This window comes from Notamacropus eugenii, chromosome 5, assembly GCF_028372415.1.
Source record: "Notamacropus eugenii isolate mMacEug1 chromosome 5, mMacEug1.pri_v2, whole genome shotgun sequence".
NCBI classification, from domain to species: Eukaryota; Metazoa; Chordata; class Mammalia; order Diprotodontia; family Macropodidae; genus Notamacropus; species Notamacropus eugenii.
The window spans coordinates 31,358,251-31,381,930 of record NC_092876.1 but is presented as its reverse complement, the minus strand read 5'-3'; the positions used below and the strand labels follow the sequence as shown (position 1 = coordinate 31,381,930).

Below are 23,680 nucleotides of genomic sequence, written 5' to 3'. Positions count from 1 at the left end.
GTCCCAACTCTCCTCCCTTCCGGCCTGGAGCACAGACAGAGCAGATCTAGCCCTCAGGGCCCCCTGCCCAGCGTCACCTCACATCAGATGTGAGCCACAGACATGACAACTGGGGAGTTTGGTTGAATTAGACCAAAAACTCCAGTAAGGGCCCAGAGATCAAGTTTGGGATCTCTGGAAAGACAGCCTGAGGACCAGCATCACTGGGACATGATCCTGAGTCCAGTAAAGCAGTCATTTGGAAAGGCAGGGCTAGAAACATGATCACCTCCCTCTATGTGGTTCCTGTTCTCCCAGGCACCATCCCAAGAGATGGTACATTCCCCACCTCTCCCTGCCCAGGAGCTCCCTCCCATAAAGAGGGGGACTGCAGAGTGATTACACCCTGGAGAGCTTGGAAGGGGTTTGCGAAGGGGCTTCCTAGATCAAGCAGCCCCCAAGGCAGAATTCACCATCTCCTAAAAACATGCCCATTTCCCAAGGAGGCAGCAGACAAGTGAGTTAGGCAGACAAGTATGGGAGCCTGATCTCTGGCAGCCAGACTCCATCCAGCCCAAGAGGCAACCCTGAGTTGGGCAGCCCAGAGGCATTCATGGCTGACCACTCACCCCCTGCTCATCAAGCATCAGCAGCTGATCGGTCACTTTAGGAGTGCTCATGGCCAGACGCAGGCAGTGGATATTGAGCTCAGGAATGATGTACTCCAACGCATCCTTCAAGGGCAGGCCTCGGCCTGTCCCGTGCTTGGTGGCGGTTGGAGTGGCATCCTCCAGGATGGAGCCCCGAAGAGTGATGAGCTGCCCAGGAAGAGAAGAAAGGGAGTTACAAGCCTCATTCACCAGGACGTGGACTCAGAGATGCAGAAGGCAAAGTGCTCTCACAGCCTCACCCTTGGGCCCAGGTTTCCCAATACATCTTGTCTGTGTCCCGCAGTGGCACATGATAATAATGGCCACTTTTACAGGGGACTTGGGCTGGCAAAGCACCTGACCTGTGACCGCGAGGTCTGCAGAGAGCCAGAGATCTCAGGGAACCCTCTAGGCAATGCCACCTCCTCAGCACCTGGTAACTTGTAGCTCCCTTAAACAGTGGCTCCCAGAGGAGGCCCTTCCTAACTGTCCCAGTCATTAGTGCCTCCCCCCTAAAATCACTGTGAGAAGTCCATGCAGATCCTGCCCTTACTTAGAGGACAGATTTGGGGCTGCCAAGACCTCAGAGGGCATCTGAGTCAGCTTTCCCGCTTTACAGATGAGGAAACTGAGGCCCCCAGAGAGGAAAGGAGCACCAGGGAGGGATTTGGATCCTAAGTCACTGTTCCTACCACTGGTTTACTTTGCCTCTCTGACTGCCCTGGTATGATCCTGATCCATGAGCACAGAGTCCCCCATCAGTTATCCACAAGTGGACAACCCAGAAACCAACTATTACAAAATAGTAACAGTTTCTCTACTCAGCTGAAGGTGGATGGAGGAGGGGAGAAGAGAGGGGAGGAAGGGGGCAGGGGGGAGGGGAAGGGAGCAGAGGGGAAACAAGGGAAGAGGGAAGAAGAGGGCACGGCCTCCAGTGGGACCCTGGGTGCTCAAGGATGGGATCAGTTCAGGGTCTTCCTCTGCCATGCCATGGGAACATATCATGAAATCCCTATTCCTCATCCCCTAGCGGCCCTGCCAGGCCTTTCTCTTCCTGGGTTGACCCTCAGAGCTAGCTCTGGCCAGCAGACTCTGGACTTCCACAAAAGCCTTGGGGCTAGGGTTTGGGTGGGTGGGTGGGGTGCGGTCTTAGGGACAGGTGGCACAGCAGCATCCTAAGTTCAGCCAACCCTTACCTTGGCCCTGCCTGGCAGTCCTCTCCCTCCCTCACCTTCCCACCTAGCATTCCATGTCATTGTGTTCTGGCCCTCCTCCTCTGTCACTTGCCCTGGGCAGCTGCTCTCTTCCTCTGTCACATCCCTTAAAGCTCAGCCCAGGGCACGTGGCCCACCTCCACCCAGAGCTTGACCCAACATGGACATCCTGATTTGTATGCTCACTCTGGACTGTGGGCCCAGGTCTAGGGGATTTGGGAGGCCCCAGGGGAAATACAACGATAGTACAGGAAGGCCAGCCTCCTAACCAGGAGACAGGACATCTAACATGCCTAGGAAGCCCCAACACGTTTCCCAGGAGTCTTGGGAAGCTGAACATAAAGTCTTCAGACTAAAAAGGAAGGGAGAGGTAGAAATCTATCTAAGTCCATCTCCTGAGGCAAACAGGCCATAATGTGGGAGGATGAGGCAGGGGTGAGACTCAGAGATTCACAGGGATCGAGAAAGACAGGAGAGGAGACATCAAGGATCAGCCCACCCCCTCCCAGGCCTCAGAGGGATTCCTGAGACCAGGCTGGAAAGGGCAGGGAGGGAGCAGGCATGTAAGGAGGGAGGAAGAGGATTTCAATTTTAAACAAGCACTAGGAGAGTAATTCATTTAAGGGATATAAAAACCAGTGACTCAAAGGGATTTCATGACAGAGGGAGCTCTCAGAAGGGGAGATGCAGGGATAAAGAAAAGCCTCCTGCAGGATGTGCCCCAGGGCCGACGTGGCCCCAAGCCTGATGTGGCCCCAGAGCCGATGTGGCCCCAAGGCTGATGTGGACTTTGAGTTGACATGTCCCAGAGACTAGGGGTCAGGCTGGCACAGTGGTTCTGGGCACCCTCTTCAAGGAAGGACATTGGGGTTGTAAAGCCTTGAGGGGAGGGGACCAAGTTGGACCTGACTCAGAATACTCTGCATGTGCATCATCCCTAGCAATGACCTCCAGGAATGGAGGCCCTTGGCCTCCTGTCCATTCCACTATTAGACAGTTACCATGGTTAGGAAATGTTTGGCTTTTTTTTTTAACCACTAAAGCATTAAGGCAGCTGGTGGGTAGAGTGCCAGACCTGGAGTCAGGAAGACCTGAATTCAAATACAGCTTCAGACACTTGTTAGTTGTGCAACCCTGGGCAAGTCACTTAACCACTGCCTACCTCAGTTTCCTCATCTGTAAAATGGAGATAATAAAAGCACTTCCCTCCCAAGGCTGTTGTGAGGTAATATTTCTAAAGAGCTTAGCACCATGCCCTTGTTCCCTGGTCTCCTCTTCCCCCTCAGGCCTCTATTTCCTTCTGTGCACTAGCCAGGCACTGCCCCTAGATCTTTCCGGTCAGATCCTGTCAAATGCTCTGGCCCCCTGGACCACAAAGTGCTCTCCCAGCTCAGGGCTGAGGCTCCCATCTCCCTGTCCACCCTGAGGCCTCGAGGAGGCTCCAGAACCATGGGGGGTTTGGAGAAAGTCACTCCAGAATCTAGATGAACTTCTCTGGTAAAGTGCCTGGGAGCAGCTCACACATCTCCATCTGCTCGGAGGGAACAAGCCCACCCACTGACAGCAAGCTGTCTGCTGCCAGGCACAGGTGCCACGTTATCAGGGGCTGCCCAGGGCACTCTGACCCCTGGACCTCCGAGGGGCCAACGTCGGGAGGTGTGCTGGCTCTGGGAGACTGTGGATGCCACAAAGCCTCTCGGGGCTTCTCCTTCCTGTAAAATGGGTGTAAGAATACTTTATCACCTCCCTCATGGGGTTACTGTGAGCCTGGGGCTCTGAACATCTGGAGGGGCTGTGTAAAGGGGAGCTGTTGTCCTCTCACACCTTCATCACACCTGCTTCTCCAGGGGTTAAAAGTATTATCCTCAAAATAAGGGTGTGAGCTCCTAATCACTTTACAAAGGAGAAGGGAGCTCACAGAGCTGACTGGCTTGTCCAGGGTCTCTCGGTCATTAAAAGTGGAGGGTGAATCAAATCCCAGGCCTCACCCTTTCCACTGCAGCCAAGGGCCTGACACATGGCCACCTTGTGAGGCACTGGAAGACAATGGACAAGATAGAAGGACGAGCAGTGACAGGGAAAGGCCCACAAAAGAAACTGCAAACCACAGCCTGTCTGTTCAACTCGAGAGCTAAGGACAACTTTGACATTTTTAAACAAGGTTTTGTTGCATTTTAAAATGTAAAATCTGTCACGGGCTGTATGGAAACTGGAATAGGCGAGATCTGGCTCATTGGCAGACTCCTCCTCTGTGGGAGAGAGAGCTAAGTGGATCTGATGCACTGCCCAATGAAGATGGGCTTCCACGTGCCTTGTACACTGGTCAGGCTACACTAAAGTGCAGCCCCAGCTGTGAGAGCCACTCCTGAAAGAGGCTGGCTGGGATTGTAGAGAAGGAAAAGCTTCCCCACAACTGAAAGCTGTCCAGAGTGGAAGGGGCTGCCTGCCTGGAGAGGGGGTGAGGTCTCTGGAAGTGGGGGTCTGCAAAGAGAATGATCCCATGATCCCAAGGCAGAGTGCATCCTTGTTCAGGCCTGGGTGCTTCATGAGGTGGGCTCTCAGATCTCTCCCAGCTCTAAATTCTACGTCTCTGGGGCCTGCAACTGTTGACCATAGAGTTCACTGGCCTATTGTTGGCTGGTCTAGGCATGGGGCAGGGGACATGTGCCTCCCTCATCCTATGGGGCACAGGGCAGAGCACATACCTCACTCGTCCGGAATATGATGCGGTACTGATATTGCGGGCCATGGTCCTTGTGGTCTTCCAACTTCTCCCGCTTAATGCTCACCGCCACAGGCCCCAGCTTCTCGTCCACGCCAAAGTAGTTAACGTGCTCTAAGAGAGAGGAGGAAGTACCTCAGGTCCCATGGGCCAGGCATGAGGAGAGGGGGTTAAAGCTACATCCCAGAACCCTGGCATGCTGGTGGAACCTCTGGGGCTGGTCTCAAGCCCAGAGAGAATCCTAAGTACTAGATCTCATTAATAGAGCGATGATTCTAACCATTTCTGCCCTGTGTGTGTGTCTTACTATCCTGAGTGCAATGCCAGGCACACAGTAGGCATTTTATAAATGCTTAGTGATGGATCACAATCAGTGCCTGCACAAAGACACAGATGCTATACTTGTTGGGGAAAGAAAGGGGGTGCAGCCCAGCTCCAAGGGCCCACCTTTCCTGCTTTCTTGATTCTTATTATCATTAATTACTTTTGGTTTCACATTTTTTCACAAAAGGGGACACCAAGGACTTTTCTTTTTTCACTGGGCCACAGGGTGGGCAGGCCTACCATGAACCTAGTCTGACTCCAGCCTCCCTCCCAAAAGGACCGCTGATGTGGAGCTAGGGTCAGAGGAGGAGGCAGAGGAGGAGGCATGGGTGTGGGGACCCCCACATCAAGTGCAGCACCACCATTCATCCCCCCACATCTCAAGCTCTCACCTTTGCCAACAAAGTAGTCCTGGTAGTAGCGTGCGCCCAAGTCCACATGCTCGATGCTGTAGAGTTTGAGCCTGCCCTGGCTCCTCTGTCCCTCCCTGGGGGCCTCGAGCACTGAGATGCTGGCGTTGGTGCAGTAGGTACCTAGGGCAGGCTCTGGTGCGCCCCCACCACCTGGTGAGCCAGCAGAGGCTCTCGAGAAGCTGACATTGCGTTCGCTCATGCCCCCAATCTCGTTGCGGAAGTGTGGGCAGCTGAGGAGCAGGTCATTGCTGTTGCTGTCTCCAAGGTCCTGCTCCAGATTCTCCTTGTAGTTCAGGTCCTCCGTGCTAGGGAAGGATGGGTCCGGACCTCCCAGCCCATAGGCCCTGGACACGGCCGCCGATCCTGCCGACGCCGCCGATGCCCCTGTTGTCGTGTTCCGCCGCTGGGCTGCCGTGGACAGCCTGTTGGCAGCGACCTGATTCAGGTCAAACAGCATGCTCTGTACGTCAAAGTGGGCAAAGCTCTTCTGGCAGACCCAAGGCCTGGTGCTCTCCTGGAGCCTGCCCCCACCCCCACCATCGTCAGCCTCAGCAAATGCCTTCCCTGGTGGCTCACTGTCGTTCCTCGTGCTCCTCAGCTTCCGGAAGATGGAGGAGTCGCCTGCGTCCCCACCTTTGGCAGCCTTCTTCCGGAGCTTGTCCTTCTCCTTGGGCTGCAGCAGGAAGTCATCCTTGTGGGCCTGGCCATTGTGGATGGCTGCCTTTGACCCACTGGCAAGGTGCAGGTGGGAGCCTGGGCCCGTGTCAGCCGCAAGCAGCTCATTCAGCTTTTCAGAACCTGTCCCATGGGGCTCTGGCTTCTCATTGCGAAACTCATTGAGAATGTCAAAAAGGCTCTGCTCTGAGACACCCTGCACGTCAATGGATGACGTGCTGCCGTACTCCCGGAAGAGAGGCAGCCCCCCCATGTACCGGGACCCCCTCGCCTCAAAGGGCTCTTCCACATCACACTCGCTGAGGGTGATCTCACTGTTGCTTCGGTTCCGCAGAGGAATAAACCCTCGGCCTGGAGACCGCGGCCACCCATCCTGGAACTCGACGTCCTTGGACCTCCTGCGTGACACGCGGTGGAAAGCTCGAGACCCTGAAACTCTGGAGCCACTGGGGAGGGGCTGGCCATTCTGAGAGGGCCTGGGCAGGAGGCCCTCTCTCCCAGCTTTGGCACTGTCCACATCCTGGGACAGGCTGGAGCCAGCCTGGTCCCTCAGGGCCTCTCGCTTAGGGGGCCAGTCAGCCACCCTGGCACGCACACCCATCTTAGGCATCGCAGGGGTTGTGGCACTGGAGCGTGATGCTATTGCATTCTCATTGGCAGGGGGGCCTGGCTGCGGCGAGCTGCCATTCTGCACCCAGAATCCAGAAGGGAAATAATCCCCTCCGTGGGGACCCGGGAGAGAGTCGCTCCCTTTCCCTCCTCCGCCACCTCCCACATCCACACCTTCATTCTGAATGGGTCGATATGTCGTCATAGTCCAAAAATACAGCTGGGTTCTACAGTCCTCCTGAAGGTACCGCGCATCTCTGAGGAGCTAGACCTGAGAAGCTTAGCCGCTGCTCAGAGCCCTGGGGCCAGCAATGAAGGAGACGTTCTCCCAAGAGCCAGGGTGAAGCCAGGGTGCCTCGGCGGCCTGGGTCAGCAACATCGCTGGGGAGGGCTGCACCATGATGCATCCCAGGAGGCCGGCAGCAGGCTCACTCCTGGGGGGCCACAGCTCTGACCCAGCTTTCTCCTTCTATCTAGTCACAGATGATGAGGCTCTTGGGAAGCAGAGACAGGTCCCGAGCCATCCTATAAAGAGACAAGGAGAGGGTGAAGGAGAGAAACAAAGACTAGTCCCTCTGCCCAACCCCCCACAGGAACCTCAGTCACCAGTTTGGTCCAGCCACCAATCTCTAGGTGGCTGAATGAGCTATAGAAGAGGGGCTCTTACTCTGGGGTCTGCATAGCTAAGTGGAGACATTGCCAGGGGTCAGTAAGCTCAGACAGGCAAAACCCAGCATCTTTATTTTCACTAACTTTTGGTCTCCATTGTATTTCTATAGGTTTCATTTTATGCATCTCAGCACATTAATAAACACGTGAAAAGTCCCTGATCTAGAGGGACCACCTACCTAATGCTAGACTTATTAAATTAGCTTCCAGAGTGTAGGCGGAGGGACCAGGGAAATTCTGCTGTCACAGTTTTAAAAAAATGTTTTCTTCCTGATAGCATGTGTTTCTACGTCATTTTCATTTCCCAACACAGGCCCCTCCATCCCTACCCTGGTAGGTATCCCTTATAACAAAGAATAAAAAGAAATCTGACCCAGCAGTTGCTCAGAGAAGTGGCATTCACCAGAGGCTGGCCTCCAGCCCTGCAAAGAAGGGGAAGGCGCTCTGAGCTCTCCCTGGCTTGGTCACTGTCGTTCATTACACAGTTTCTAGTCCAGTCATCCTTCCTGCAGTTCTCTGGTGACCCTAAGTCTTTCCAGGCCCCCTCCTGGCCACTCAGTCACTGTCAATAAGGCCCCAAAGGATGCCTTGACCACGTGTGTGGGGCTTTGCTCCTAGGACTTGACTAGTGAACTGAGGAGGGCCCTCCTGGTGCATCCCCCTGCTTCCAGAGCCACGATGAGCCCGCCCCTCCCTCTCAGCTGATCCCCAATCGAGGGCAAGCTCACTTGTGGGACCATCGGGGGAGCAGGGAGGCCCGTTGGCCCAGAAAGCTCTGACAAGCCCTGCTGCCCTCACCGCCTCTTCAGCCACTCCCCTCACGCCTACAGTATCCCATCTCACAGGTGTAGACCACTCTGCCACTTCCAAATTCTTTCTACAGACAAGTTCCTCCTTCCTCACAAGTACCTTTACCAGATAGGCAGGATAAGGATCATTATTCACATTTTACAAATCAGAAAACTGAGGCTCGGAGGGAAAATGACGTCCTCAAGGCCAAACAGCCAGTGAGTATCAGAGAAGGCTGGGGGCTCCAGTTTCCAAAGGTCCAGGGCACTCAGCCTCTGAAATGTCCACACTGCATCCTGGCCTCCTAGCCACCAGCTCTGAGAACACCACTGACAATTCCTAGCAGCCCTTGAGTCTCAATATGACTGAGCTCCAAATGGAACAGGTCTGTGCTCACTGGTACCAAGCATGGCTGAGTGGGGAGGCTGCAGCCTGGAGGAGGGCTTGGCCCCACTCAGAAGGGTGGTCCCAGACTGGGGTATGATGGGAAGCTTACTCTCTTTTTCAAGCCAGATTTTGTTTAGTTAAGAAAGAGTCACCTGGATGAGACCCTTGTATATATAGGCAGTTACTGACAGATGGGATGGCAGTCAAAGGGCACTGGGTAACTCGGGCCTGATGAGGAAGCCAGGAGAGCTTGTAAGGCTCTGTGCTGCACTCAGATAACTCACAGATGCATAGTCCCCCCACCTCAAGAAGGTGCTGAGGCTCACCTCACTCCACCCTCTTAGGGATTCATAGGAAGTCAGGAACTGGGCTGGATGGACCCTGTGAGACCATCACTTCCCTCCCCTACCATGTTACAGCAGAGGTCACTCAGGCCCCGGGACAGCAGATGGACAAGGTGCTAAGTCAGTCCTGGACAGTCCCTCTGACCTCTGATTACAGATTTCCCATTCCTTCTCCTCCCCCAAGTCTCCTCAAGGCATCAAAACCCTCCCACATGCTGCTGCCCCTCTGAGACAGGGTCCCTGCCTAAGCAAAGGGCAAAGGTCAGGATGGAGCCCAGCAGCTCTCTGGGGCCACAGGCCATGTGATACCAAGGCATTGAGGGAGGGGGTTGAGTAAGGGCAAAGTCAAAGTCACTCCAGTGACACCAGAGGCCTGTGCCCTGAAGCCGAGCCATACAGGGCCTCACCCCTCCCACACCCACCCAGAGTCTTTCAGAAGCCTTGTCCTGCCAGCAAGGAGTCCCCCATACAAAGTAACCCCAGCTAATTAGCACAGAAACCTGTTCAGATCACATCTGCTGAGAGCAGAGATTAAATCAATATTTGACAATCTTGATTAAATATGAGACATGAAATCCTATTAAAAAGAACATCTGGAGAGGTCCCCCACGCCCCTCATCCTAGCTCTCACACAAGAAACAACAGCTCCTTCCCTCCCTCCTTCCTGTCTCTCTATTCCTCCCTCCCTCTTTCTCTCTCTCCCTATTCTTTCTCCCCTTCCTCTCTCCCTCTCCCTCTTCTCTCTCCTTCCCTCCTTCTTTGTCTCTTTCTCCCCTCCTTCCCTGCCCACCCACCCACCCACTCACCCAGTAGTCCACAGCTACAACAGACAAGCCCCTCTTTGGGAGCCTCATCCCTAGGTGCTGCTATGGCCCAGTGGGGCCTGTTTGCCTGCCCTGTCAGTCCTGGTCTGAACACAAAGGGTGGTAGGTAGCTATCAGTGTGCTGGAGGCTGGCTGGGCAGGCCCCCTTTCTGCTACTGACCAGAAGTGAAAATTAGGACACAGAGCGGGGAAGGACACTGAGAGGTCCACAAATCTGGGAGAACGAAGTGACTCACCCAAGAAAGGCAGGAAGCAGGCCTCTTACCCTTAATCTAACTTTACTTCTACAATCCTTTTCTCCAATGCAATCAGTTTCCTCATCTGTAAAATGGGGCCAGCTCCTGGCAGCAGCAGCGGCAGGAGTAACAGCCAATGTGCAAAGCCTTTTACAAATACTCTGTCACTTGACCCTCACATTGTGCCTATTTTGCAGAAGAAGAAAAAAAGGCTATGTGTCACTTTAAGCCGCTCTGTGGGACCACTGAGACATAAGTGAGATGATGCGGCTGGCCTCAGAGGGGTCTGCTAAGTGCTTATTGATTTACTGGCTGGATGAGTGGGGAAGGATTCAGAGAAGAATCCAGGGGAGCTGCCAGCACAGGTGAGTGGGGGCAAGATGGCTCCATCAGCATCCATCAGGAAAACTCCTCAGGGTCCTCCCTCAACTTCACAAGTCTCCAACAGGTTATGGGAAAGCAAGAACAGACAGGGCTCCTGGTGGGGATCCTGGGACCCTTCCCAGCTGGGTGCCCTTAGGTAGGGCCCTTTGCCTCCCTGGGCCTCAGCTTGCTTCTCTACATATGTAGGGGTTGGGGTCTACAACCTCGGAGGTCTGGTCCTTATCACTACCCAGGCCCTGCTCTCCTTTGAGGATCCTTCTGCCTTCATAGATGTCACATCCCTTAAATACTTCCCTATCTCCTGGAACTGGCAACCCCAAGGTCAGGCTTCTACCACCTGTCCACACAAGGTGGCCTTTTGACTCTGCCTCGTCCTGTCCTCACTGCTCCCCCCACCCAGATCCTTCCCCTCACTTGTCTCCTTCCCTCCCTTGACTCGAGGCCCTAGCTGTGAGCTGGCAGGAAAGGTGCCCTGCTGTAGTAGATGTCGAGGTGGCCTGGAGTTAGAAAGAGGCCAACTCAGCGTCCTGCCTCTGCCCCCTGCTTGCTGAGTGACCCTGAGCCAGTCCCTTGTCCAGTGCCCAGGCACTGCTCTGAGACATCAAGTCACAGGGCAGCTGCTGATCAGTAGGGCTGAAGGGAGCTCCTGGGACCAAGAAAACCCCAAGTCCCTTTGGGCCACCAGTAGCTCTTGAATCTCCTGTCCCTGTCGGTCTTTGCTCAGACAAACTCCAGTTGGCTCCTTCCACTACCAAGACCCCTCAAAGGAATAACTGAAGACTGGCTCATATAAACCAAAGCATTGCTGGCAATTCCCCCCTTCTATTTTATTTTCAGTTCCAAATTCTCTCCCTCCCCTCCATTGGGAAGGCAAGAAAAACAGAATCCGTTACACATATGGAGAGTCATGCAAAACAAATTCCTACATTAGCCATGCCCAGAAAAAAGCAAAAAGGAAGGAAAAAAATGTTTCTGTCTGCACTCTGACCTCACCAGCTCTCTATCTGGAGGTGGACAGTACATTTCATCAACTCCAACATTTATAATGTGCTTACTATGTGCCAGGCACTGGGGTAAGTCTCGTCTCCCCTCTCCTCTCCTTTCCTTTCCCAAAACCTTAAACCTACTGCACTCTGAAGCCCATAGCTTGGACAACACTAGGCCCCTGCCTACGGGCTGTTTTCTGGACCCTCCTGACTTAAGAGTGATTATCAATAGTAACTGTTGCTGTTTCCCTCCCAGCCTGATGCAGTTATTTTTTTTTTGGCTCATTAAAGGGGCCATGCCCTGACTACTTCTTAAAGATGCCTATTCACTAAATGGGTGTTACCTCATCCTAAGTGAGTGCCTGAAAGGACCTAGGCCTAAAGGGGCCAAGGTCTCCCATTGCATCCTGGGCTATCTCCAGTCATCTTGATGAATATCTGGCCACTGGATTCAGATGGCTCTCGAGGAGAAGTGAGGCTGGTGACCTGGACAGCCCTCCCTCACTCAAAACAAAGTCAAGTGTAAGTCATGTTGTTATTTCTCTGATGGCATGTTCTTCTTTGGCAACGAAGGATGAACACAACTATGTGTCAGGCACTGGGCTAAGTCTCACCCACCCTGTGAGGTGGGTATTACTGTTATTATCCCCATTTTACAGTAGAGGAAACTGAGGCAAACATCAGGCAAATGACTTGCCCAGTCAATAAGTGTCTGAGGCCAGATTTGAACTCAAGTCTTTCTGACTCCAGGCCCAGCTTCATCTTGGGATGAAAGGAGGACCACCGTGTTGATCCATGACTAAGTATGTCACAACTCATTCCCTGGCTCTGCTCACTTCACATCAGTTTGTACAAGTCTTCTCAGGTTTCTCTGAAACCATCCCTTCAACATCTTTCCTAGTCTTCTCCACCTTTCTTCCTTCCCCATACTCTCTCAGGGTCATGGGCCTCCCTGCTGGTCCTCACACACGACCCTCCATCTCCTGCCTCCAAGGTGTTTCTCCTAGTCCTGGAAGACTCTCCCTCCCAATCTCCACCTCCTATCTTCCCTAGCTTCTTCTTAGTCTCTGCTCCAGACTCACCCTCCACAAGATAACCTTTCCCCCATCACCCCTCATGTCAATGCCTTCCTCCTGCCCCTCTATCTGGTCAATACATAGCAAAACAAACTTCCTGACAGAAGGGACTTTATTTTTGGCCTTTCCTTGTCTCCAGTGCTTGGTGCTTGTTGACTGAATGACTCTCCCTGTGGTCCAGCTTTCATTCCCTGGGTACTCCAAGTCCCACCTAAACCAGATTGATCTCTTGAGCTCTAAGATGCTCTTAACACCTCCCAGACCTATGCCCTGCTTACCACGTTCCTTAGGGAGGCATACAGGGCCCACCTACTTCCCTTCTCTTGCTTGGCCTCTAGAATTCCTAACTGACCGTTACCTCTTCCAAAAGGCCTTCTCTGATCTTCTGATCAGGAACACCTTTCCCTGACTCTCATTCCAGGAAGACAACCTCACCAGATTAAAAGAGGCTTTGCCCCAACACAGTCAGTTTCCTGAAGACTCATCCCAACCCCACAGGCAGCCTCAAAGCTTGGGGAGACTGTACCTACCACCCACTGGCCTGGGTCATAGCAGAACTCACACTACTGGCCTCATGTACCTTTCCCTGTACAAAAGTTTAAACAAGGGCATTCTCTTGATGAATTCAACCTGATGGGATTGCAGGGCAGTGAACCTTTGTGACATATTTGTTACTTTAGTCCATTTCACTGCATAATTACAAACTGCTTTCCTTAAATGGTTAGACTAATTTATAGCTCCACCAACAATGCATGAGTATTCTTGTCTTTCCACTTTGCTGTACTGACTATTTCCATCTTTTGTTATCTTTGCTGTTTGTTAAAAGGAGAAACCCAGCTCCTGATTAGGTCTCAGAGGTAGGACCTGTTCTGAGATGGTTTGGGAAGCTCCCTTCTCTGTTGATCTAGGCCATGGAGAATTCTATGACTGCTTCTTATCCCTTACTGTGGGGTGGAGAAAAGCCTTCAAAAGAGACTCAAACTCTCTCTGGTGCCTAGTGCAGGGAAGTAAGAACTGCTGTCAGCTTTTGGGTGGGGAGTGAAGAAGCCAGCAGCCAACCTGCCATATGGCCTTGAACACATAGCACCGCTCTTTCTGTTGTCAATCCAATAAGTGGTGGAGGCAGGAGGAGTGGTCCAGGCCACATCCTGGAGTCTGTAAAAAGCTGGAAGCACTACCCAAGATCCAGTGGCCAAGTTGAGCAGAGAACAAGCCCTGAGGAATCATGTGCTTGATCCACTCCAGAAATGGGTCATCCCAGCAGCCAGGGTTCACCCTGGAACTTTCTTCAGTCCCCAGAGCTCCTGAGCCAGGGACACCTGCCCTCTATTCATCCTAGAATATGCCCAGGGGTGAGTCTGTCCTGGTGCTTCTGCTCTAGGGAAGGGTCCAGGCTGGCCTGACTTTGTTCTCTTCCTGGCCTTTGTCCTGGTTTTCTGGATTTTAAAACTATGCTAACACCCCCGGCCCACCATGGCTACCTTCACTCCTACTTCTTCTCAGATCTTTGCCTTGCATTGTCTTGGACCCTTAGAAGAGAAGGTCCTTGAGGGCAGGGGCTCTCTTTGTAGCCCTGATGCTTAGCAGAGTGTCAGGCACACAGTAGGTACCTAAGCAATGCTTGTTTCCTTCTTTCTGACATGCAAGAGAGGACCAGTTCACTGGTGAGGCCACATTCACATGTACGTTGGGAGGGATGGGGAGTTGCAGGGAAGAATGTATCCTTGTTGGGGGGGGGGGATTTTTGTTCTCTAGCTCTGGCTCTTTTCAGTAAACATTTGAAAAACCTAAAGAGAAAAAAGAAGGGTATGGAGAGGTCACTCTCATCTATTTTTGCCTTTTTTCTAGAATGGCTGAGGCAGGAGAAAGAACTGTTTGCTACTCCAACTGCAGGGGTTGCTCATGGCTGGCTCTCCTTCAGAAGAGGTACACACCATGCTGCAGGGGCTTACCCAGGGTCCCGAGCATGTTTTGATTCCCTTTCTGTGCAAAGATCAGCGGCCTAAGAGTGGATTTTCAGAGCCCAAGAGATGGCAGTGGCCAGGGCTATGGTGAAGCCTCAGGAATTCCTGCAGACAGAGGCTTATCCCATGGTCCAAGCAGGGAGTTATAGACAATATGCCTGAAGACCTCTTGTGGAGATAAGGATCAGGGTGGGTATGTCTGTGTGTGCATTCATGTACCCCAATATCTTGATTTCTTAGACAATGTGATCCAAGAAGCTAGCCCTCTAGCTACAGAAGGGGAATGCTATGGCATCAGCCTTTGCGGGGAGTAGTGTGGCCTTGTAAGTTACCTCAAATTTAAGGGGAGTTCCCAGGCACTATGCCTCTTGGAGAGGAAAGAGAGCCTCCGCTGTCTCGATATGGGAGAACAAAGAAATTGGGACCTTGCTGCCCCCTCCCCAATTAGAGTGACTCATTCAGACAGAGCAGGTCCTATGAGAGCAGGACTAACCATCAAGTGACCCTAAAATGTGTTTCCTTCTGAAAGAAGTGCAGACCACAGGGTGGCACTATGAGTCCTGAAGACTCTGCAGGAGCTGGTGGAAGAAAAGATTTCATCAGAATGGCAGGATGTTCCCCACTGGCAAACATGTGAGGGAGGTTTATGGGCAGGCTATTATGAGTTTCAAAATTTGTTTTCTGTATATGTATGAATTCCCATGAGTCCTTTGGGGTAGATGAGAGGGCAGAATAAAAGCTGTCCTTTATCTAATATGTATTTGTTACCTCATGTGCTTGTACAAAAGCCAGGGAGTCTGTTGTTCCCCATTTGTGGAAAGCTAGACACAAACTGTACTGGAAGATTTCCCAGAGGAAACTATGAGGGAGGACACCGAAAACTCTTGGGGTCCAGTCCCCAACCCCTGCTTGATCCATGTGAATCTAGAGTTTTAGGGGCTAGAACATGGTTTTAGAGAAGTATTTCAGGGTTCCCCTGAAAAGCACTGGGCATCCCCAAAGCCATGCAACTGTTTTGCTTCTGTTAATTCCCTCAGAAAGTCAGAGCAGACACCATTAGAACACATTTTTTAACCATGACTCAGAATCACAACATAATAACCCCAGAGGATTCCTGTAGGCCAACCAAATGCAGTTGGTTTCTTTTAACAGCACAGTGCCTAGGCTCCACCTTCCCATAGTCAATGTGCTCAGAAAAAAGAATCAAAAGTAAGCAATGGCAGCATTACAAAGAGTGGAGCTCTTGGCAGTTACAACAGCCAATCACACAATAATCACAGCCAACCTCGAATGGGGATGCAGACTGCCCAATGAAGAGGAGGCAGCGTTTGGGGCTGGGGGGCTGGGGAGGGTGCTGAGCCCTGGAGGCCCACGGTGTGCTCCTTTGAAGAGCTGTAAAATACTCTTTAAAAAAGGACTGGCAGTCTTAGCTACTGGTGTTATTCACCCTACTACTGAAGTCCAAAAAGTTAGAGTGTTTCTAAAAACATGCACATAATACCCTGATAACAACTCACTCTTCCTTGTTTCTAAAGGTTTCTCCAAAGTTCCAGGCCAGGAACATTCAGAACCAGCTAAGCCACTAAGCCCAAGCAAACACTTCCACAAGGATACCTGGACCAATTAATTCACTTCCCCTTAGGGAAGCCAGGCTATCGAGGAGAGGGATCCAGTTCTGCTAACCAGCCAAAGCCCATACCAGGCGCCACCTTAGTGATGAACCTTCACATTCCCCCCAGGCACCAGGCAGACATGCTGAAGAAGGGGATGAATGGCACTGATTTTGTGGCGTTTTTCTCCCACAACTCTCTGCACGGACCTCAGACAGAGGAAGGAACTTCTCCATGGTCACAGAGCTGGTGAGGTCTGCAAGCAGGACCTTCAGACCAAGTCCTGCTACTACGGACCTGCTGGAGACCCAGTTCTTGGATAGAAGCAGCCTAAGAGAGTGGAAAAAGGGCTGGGTTCAGTCAGAAAACCTGGGTTCTAATGAGGTCCTGATCCTTTGTCATGCTAAGACAATAAGCAAGTGTCAGCTCCACAACCTTACTTTTTAAAATGAGGGGAATAATCCTGGCCACCCAACCAGCCTTACAGAACTGTTATCTGTGATAATACAGAACTGTTGCACAGAAAACACTCTGTAAATCTTAGAAAGACTCAGACATGAGAGCAACTGGTATGAGGATCAGGAGCCTCAAACTCAGTCCTACTGGAGAGAGAGAACAAAGGCTAAGAGAGTGAACAGAGCATCTTGCTTCCAGGGCCAGCAGCTGGCCAATGGCGCCCAGGAGTCGATGGTCACACCTGGAGGCACCATCTTAGTCAAACAGGGTGCTGGGAACTCCACACAGGATGTGCTATCCACAAGGAAACTAAGCCTGTCTGGCATCACCTCAAATCACAGGCACTGCCTCAAATCCACCCAGCATCCCCTAGAGCTGAGATGGCATCAGGAGGTGGGGAAAGAACACCGTACCCACCTGGCCTTCTCAGGGCAGGCAGCATCTGGTGAGGCCATTCAGGGCACAGCAAGGGCTCACAGCCTGCCTCTATCACCTACCACTTGGGTGACCTGGGCAACATCACTCAGATTCTCTAGGACCCCAGTTTCGTCATCTGGACTCAATGGCTGACCAGACCCTTGCCAGATTTGATTAACACATACTGAGTCCCTACTGTAATCCCTACTATATTCAAGTGTCTTTCCTTGGCTAATTATTTCCTATTTATTCCATCAGCTAGGCAAAGCAGTGGAGCGAGTACCAGGCCTGAAGTCAGGAAGACCTGAGTTCAAATCTGGCCTCAGTCACTTATTAGCTGTGTGACCCTGGACAAGTCACTTAACCCAGTTTGCCTCAGTTACCTCACCTGTAAAATGAGCTGGAGAAGGAAATGGTAAACTTCCAGCATCTTTGCCAAGGGGACACAGAGAGAGTTGGACACAGATGAAGTGACTGAATAACGCCAACAGCAACTTCTCCCATCCAAAGCTTATTCTGTGGATCTGCCTGCATGTTGTCTCCTCTATCAGACTGTAAGTTCTCGGATGGCAGGGCCTGCCTTTTACTTCTTTTTGCATCTCTGGAGCTTAGTGCCTGGTATACAGTTAGCACTTAATGAACATTTACTTACTGAACATATGCAGATGACACCAGAAGAGACCATAGCCAGAAAAGAAGACATGTGGCACAGATCCTCACAAGCATCTGAAGCCTTTTTAGAACACAGGCCAAATCTATTTTCAAGTGTGACCCTGATGGTAAGAGTCCTGGCTTTCCAATCAGAAACTTCAACTCAAATCTGGCCTCTGAAACTTAACAGCATCCGTGGGGCCTGGAACAAGTCACTGACTTCCTGGCCAAATGAAAGGATACCAGTCCAAGGCCTCTGAAGTCCCTTTCCATCTCCCTCCCCTCTTCCCTTTCTTTCAAGTGACTTGTCCAGGGTCACAGAGCTAGTAAGTGTCTGAGGCTGGATTTGAATTCAGGTCTTCCTGACTCCAGGGCCAGTGCTCTATCAACTGAGCCTCCTAGATGCCCTGCTACCTCCTTTAAAAAAAAAAACAAGCAAGCAAACAACAAAGACCCTAGGATTCCAATTCTCCATGCCTGGGAGGTGAGGCGTCAACCGCTTAAAATACGCTGAATAAATGGGAATTGACGTATTCTCTCCCTCAGAAAAGATGCATGGAGAAGCGGGCAGGTGGGGAGAGGATGCAGGGCCCCACAACCCTCTAAAGGCTGCTATGTGGAGAGGAGTCCAGACCTGCTCTTCATGCCTCAGAGGTCACAACCAGGAGCAAATGAGAGCCTCCCCAAAGGCCCAAGAGAAAGGGCCTGGTTCTCAGGGAATTGGAGGGATCTCTCTTCTTGGGGGCTGAAACTCTGGTGTCCTGAGGCCCCAGCCAGGGACCAGCAAATGTTACCAACTTAAGCTTACTCGCAATCATTAACACACCAATGTGCTGGAGCTGACGTATGCGTAGCTATGAAAAAAGCTGGGCCTTCATAATCTTGCTGACTTTCACCGGTGACCTTCAGAAAGTCACCTGGCACCCTGAGTCACAGAGGCAGGACAATCCAGTGAGGTAATGGGGTGAAAGGGCTTTAACAAGCTGTATAAACAGCAAGAAATTACTTCAGTGTTTACCTCCAAGCCAAGCCCTCCTTAGGGCCTGTCAACACAGCAAAACTGAACAAGAGGTAAAGATCATTAGCTTTCTTATTCCTGGCCACCTCCTCTCCACTAAACACCGGAAACTTCTCTGTGCTGACACAGCCCTCACTTGGGAAAACTAGGCACGTGCTTGTTTTTTGAGATTTTGCCCCTCGTTTCAAGGGCTTACTAGACTATTTTTGCCATCCAAAGAATAAAAAGTGATGATGCCACGTTAGAGACATCTGCAAGGCCCCAGAGGCCATGAGAATCCTAGAATCTTAAGCGATGGGGGAGACCCCAGAGCTATCCGGGTCCAAGCATACTCAGTCTCCTGCACTCCTCCCTCGCTCAGTGCTTGGCCATCTGCAGTGACCCAGGGCAGCCGGCCCCCTCCACAGTCGCTGCCAGGTCACTGTCGCCTGAGTGAGTCCAAATCTGCAGTCCAAGCAAATCAAACCTAATCCCTCTTTCTCATGAGAGCTTTTCAGATATTTGACAGCAGCAACAATGTCAGGGCTTCAATCTCTTTCCCAGGCCAAATGTTCATTCATTAGACAAGAAAGAATTATTAGGTGCCTACTGTCTGCGAGGTAAGCAGTCGGATGGTTCAGTGGATAGAGTGCTGCCTTGGAGTCAGGAAGACTCTTCTTTCAAATCAGGCCTCAGACACTTTCTAGCCAGGTAACCCTGGGCAAATCACTTTACCCTGTTTGCCTCAATTTCCTCATCTGTAAAATGAGCTGGAGAAGGAAATGGCCACTCCAGTATCTCTGCCAAGAAAACCCCAAATGGGGTCATAAAATGGGGTCAGTCACTGAAAAGTGACTGAATAACAAACCGTGTCAGATGTGTCCTGGGAACAAAACACCCAATGAGGCTGCCCAACCCCAAGGTGTCTTAGCACAAAGCTAAGCCAAGATGAGGCCTTTCAGTCCATCCCCCTTCCCTCCATCTTCCATCCCCACTCTGACCAGAGCTCCTCCTCTATTCCACTCGCCCATCCCTGCCTTTTCCCAAGCCTGGTCCCATACCACAGCAGGCAAGAGGTGACTAACTACAGGCAGCCCAAAGTTTCCTGAGAGCTCTCAAACAGGAATGCATTTTCTACAGCCTGAAAATATCCACAGCTCAGCCCCCAGGGCCCTGTCCTCTTGGGACAGTGAACGCTTCCTCCTCTTCTTGCTCATTATTTTACCTCCCAGACTCGAGGCAGCCCCTGAAGCGGGTACCTGAGGAGTGTATCCCTAGTCTCAGCCCTCGGCAGGGTCCGCCTTGTGCCTTGTGCCCAAGCAGATGAGGGTGGTCTTTGAGCTGGGCCTGAAGGGAGCAGCTGGAGAAAGAAGCCTCCTGCTGCATCATCCCAAGATCCAGGATGATACCACCCTGGGCCTCAGAGTCACTTTGTTCCTGGAAGGAGACACTTGAGACTCTCCTGAGGCATTCTCTTCAGCCCCAGGCCGGATCTCCCAGGGAAAGAATGTGCACTTCTGTGCTAGAATTCCCATTTTAAAACTTCCCTTAACAAGGGCATTGTTCAGCACCCAGCTGGCTCCAGGCTGGAGGAGAGAAAAATGGGAGTGAGAATGGCCACAGCTGTTCTGTTGCAGCATCCAAGGGGGGCTTGGGTCCCAGAGTCCAAGACCAGGAGCCTAAAGCTGCCTCAGAGACCTCTCATGTCAAGCCTCCCAAATTCCATTTACTGGAAGCCAGAGAGAAACAAAGAGTTCCACCTCGGAGCTTGTCCCCACAGAACTCACTGGGCTTAATCCTGCCCCGAGGCTGGTGGGGGAAATCCCAGGGCACAGAGACTGGAGGGACATCTCTAGGGAATTCCTCTACAGACAGGCAAGAAGCAGCAAATTAAAGCCTCCAGCCTAGACTTAAAGTAGAAATAAAAGCCTTTAGTTTGGCATCCAAAATAGAGGCGACAAACAGAAATCAACATGACCAACAGACCTGGCTGGGATCAAATGGCAGGAACTAAGAGGTCTCAGAAGGACTGGGGACTACGCAGAGCCATGTGAACTGACTCCAAATCACTGATGATACAGTTAGTGGAAGTCCAGAGAGCCGGGAGGTTTCCCTTCACAGCCCACAAACAGCACAGAAGACTAAAGCCAGGAACGTGCCATGCTGGAGGGGCTGTGGGAAGGCGGGCACAATCTCCACGGCCGGAAGAGCCGGACATGAGAGAATCATTAGCACCCAGCCATTCTGAATTAAAGGAGAAAAGTGGCCAAAACATCTACATCTTCTGACCAAGACAGTCCACTGCCAAGTACCAGGTCCAAGGAGGTAATCGGGAAAAAGAGAAGCCCCACAGACAACCAACTATTGATAGCCATGCTTACCATGGTAGCAAAGAACTGAAAACAAAGTCTATGCTCACTGACAGAGGAAGGCAATATAAGAATGTTTTAGAATCTTACTGTAACAGAGTGATGGGACCTGGACCACTGAAAGGAAAAGACTATGTCTTTGAAAGCAGCCCAGGCCCTGAATTTTTCCATGCATTTCAGCAGCCCAGATCACTGGTGCTTCAGTCCAAGGCATCTGGTCCAGCCCAGCCCACCTAGATCACTTAATTAGTCATCTGACATTCGTTCCACTATTGTACCTGGACCACTCCAGACTACTTACTACTCCTTAATCCCATCTAGCTCCCTTCACTGTCGTTTCTGTACATAAGCATCAGCTTCACCCCCATGAAGTTGGAGGTTCACTAGGAACCTTGCCTGCTTCTTTTGGCATTACAATAAACTTTGCCACTTGACTGGAAGATGGTTTTGAGTTCATGAAATCATTTCAGGCAGATGCTGCCCTGTACCCTGACATTTCAGGTTTCCCAGAGACCCCAAACTGCATCAACCTTCATGATAAGAAAGGATGGGTGTGATGAATTTAGAGAACTTTGGAAAGTTCTATATGAATTGATGGAGAAGGAAGTCAGCAAAGCCCCAAAAACACCATCTACAGTGACTTCAACAATGTAAATGGAAAGAACCCTCACCAAGCAACCACAAGTGAACTTTGTAAAATGATAAAGAAGCTTGTCAGTAAATAAGAAAGATGGGGTGACATTTCTCCCCAGTTCCCCTGCAGAGGTGGAGGTCCCTGGTTGGGGAACACTGAATTTCATGTCATTTTTTTCCAATGTACTAATTGGTTTTGCTGAATTTATTTTTCTTCTTGAAGTTTGTTTGACTGACAAAAACCAGTCGAAGGGATACAAGGGAAATCTAGGCAATGTGAACAAATTAACAGAATCTGTTTTAAAAAATAAAATAAAAGCCTTAACACAATGGTTCTAAATAGCTGAAGACCCAAGGACTATAGATTAAAGTCCCTGCCCACCCCCCAACTCCCTACTCCCAAGTAGGGAAGACAGAAAATCAACTCTAGGTCGGTCCTAATGAATACTGTAATCCAATCTGGAAGTTCCTTTATCTTCTCCCCACTGGCTCATCCCTCAAGCCTCTCCTTCTGCCTCCGGGGTCCCCAAAGTCCTCCCAAATGCAAGAAAGTTTCCTAGCCCCTCTTAATGCCAGTGCCTTTCCTCTGAGCTCCAGCTCACTCCGTCTATTGCTCCCAATACCTAGCTGTTGGTGCTCAGCAGGGCAGGAACTGGGTCTCATCCCAATTTCTCCTCCCACTCAGGACAGGTCCAAAGCTCCCAAAAGGCCCTTTACTGAGGACACTGAAGAAAAATAAAGCCCAGGGCTGCACTCCAGCACCTACGACAGAGGAAAGGGCCAGGAAGCACAAAGCCAGGAGGCATCACAAACTCCAGGCAAATGAGCTTTCATTCCCCCCCAAAAGGGGACAGGAACAAAGCACCTGCGGCTTTTGTCCAATTGGGACCTTCTGGCCAAACAAGATGCAGTTCTGCCTCCAAGAGCTTAAGACACAAAAGATGAACCACTCCCTCCCCCTCTCCCATCTCGCCAAAAAAAGAAGATGGGAACAGAAAGGGATGGATGTAGACTGGGGGTGGCCTTGACTGTCTGAAGCCCAGTCATGATCAGACCAGGGGCCCAGGGAGCAGAATTGGTGTGCTGGGAGGAGAAAGGACAGAGAGGGGCTGCCTTCCTCCAAGGGAGGGAGGCACTAGCACAGGTGTCTGCTGCTCTGTGGAAGAAGGCCAGAGACAGAGGCTCCCACCTCCCCTTCTGAAGCTCAGACCCATGTGGCAAGTGCATCTGTTACCCTGAGACCTTCTGCTTTCCCAGAGGGAACATGAAGCATTCTCAAAGCCCCAGAAAGCTAAATAAAAGAAAGAAAAAAAAATAAAACCCAAAGTCATTCTCAAGGTTTACTAAGAGACAAACTCCATGACTAGGACGCTAAAACCTGATACTCGAATGAGGCCATATGAAGGCTGCTATAGCCCTAGATTGAGCCCCCAAGGAACCACCTGATTTAAGCCAGATGGAGCAGGGGAAGAAGGGGCTGTCTTTGCTAGGACAGTGGAGTGTCCTCTGAACATGTGGCTCCCTAATTCAGGACGCCAGAGTCATACAATGAGGCCACAGACCCTAAAGGTAGGTTTGTGCCTAGAATTTCCAAGTAGCCTGGCTTCTTTCCCAGGTACTGTCCTTCGCTAGAAATATCCAGAAATCTGGCCACTCTACAAGGTCCAGAAAGGAAACTGAAGCCATACCTTGACAGGTTCTCCTGATAAGCAGTGCTCACTGTCCCCCACACCCTGACACATCATGCCACATTGGCAGGGGAGCCGAGAGTTCACACCTGACCAAGATTCCAAGAGTGGCTGGACCACTGGACAGGGCCAAATGCCCTGGGCCAGCCAAGAGAACCTCAGGGAGGGGGTTGATAGTCTCAGGGCCACACTAATGGAGATGTATGCTGAGAAGAGGGCCTCCTTGGACAACAGCCCAGTAACTGTCTTTCCATATTACAAGAACAAAGACTCCAAAATGTTGACCAGTTTGTCTCCTGATGAGCCAACCGAGCCCCAGCCCTGCTGGGCCCCTCTACCCTGTTTCCAAGTCCTGGCCTCCAGTCACCCAAGGGACATCTACCCCCTTTCAAGGAGGTCAAACTAATTCAATTTTACACCAGTGAAGGATTTACTGTCACTTCCTTTTCATCCATGAAGGCAAAATCTGATCTACTGAAATCAGAGCTCTCTTTACAAGGCAACACTCCCAGTCAGAAGGACAAGACAGGGGGGCAGGAGCCAGGATCCATAGCTGCCCCAGAAGTGTCAATGAACACACCACAGACACCTCCTATGCCCATTGACACGAAGAA

The 23,680-nt window shown here is 51.4% G+C and overlaps 1 protein-coding gene across 3 annotated transcripts in view; it reads right to left on the bottom strand.

Moving 5' to 3' along the window:
- SIPA1L3 (signal induced proliferation associated 1 like 3) overlaps positions 1-23,680 on the bottom strand; it is a 157,946-nt gene that overhangs the window by 58,232 nt on the left and 76,034 nt on the right. For all 3 annotated transcript variants that reach the window (XM_072608270.1, XM_072608268.1, XM_072608269.1), the window contains 3 exons: positions 5,282-7,111; positions 4,549-4,679; positions 609-797 (listed from right to left, as the gene is read on the bottom strand). In XM_072608270.1, coding sequence (XP_072464371.1) covers positions 609-797; positions 4,549-4,679; positions 5,282-6,791 — 1,830 coding nt within the window. In that variant the 5' untranslated portion in view covers positions 6,792-7,111. The remainder of the gene's footprint in view (positions 1-608; positions 798-4,548; positions 4,680-5,281; positions 7,112-23,680) is intronic.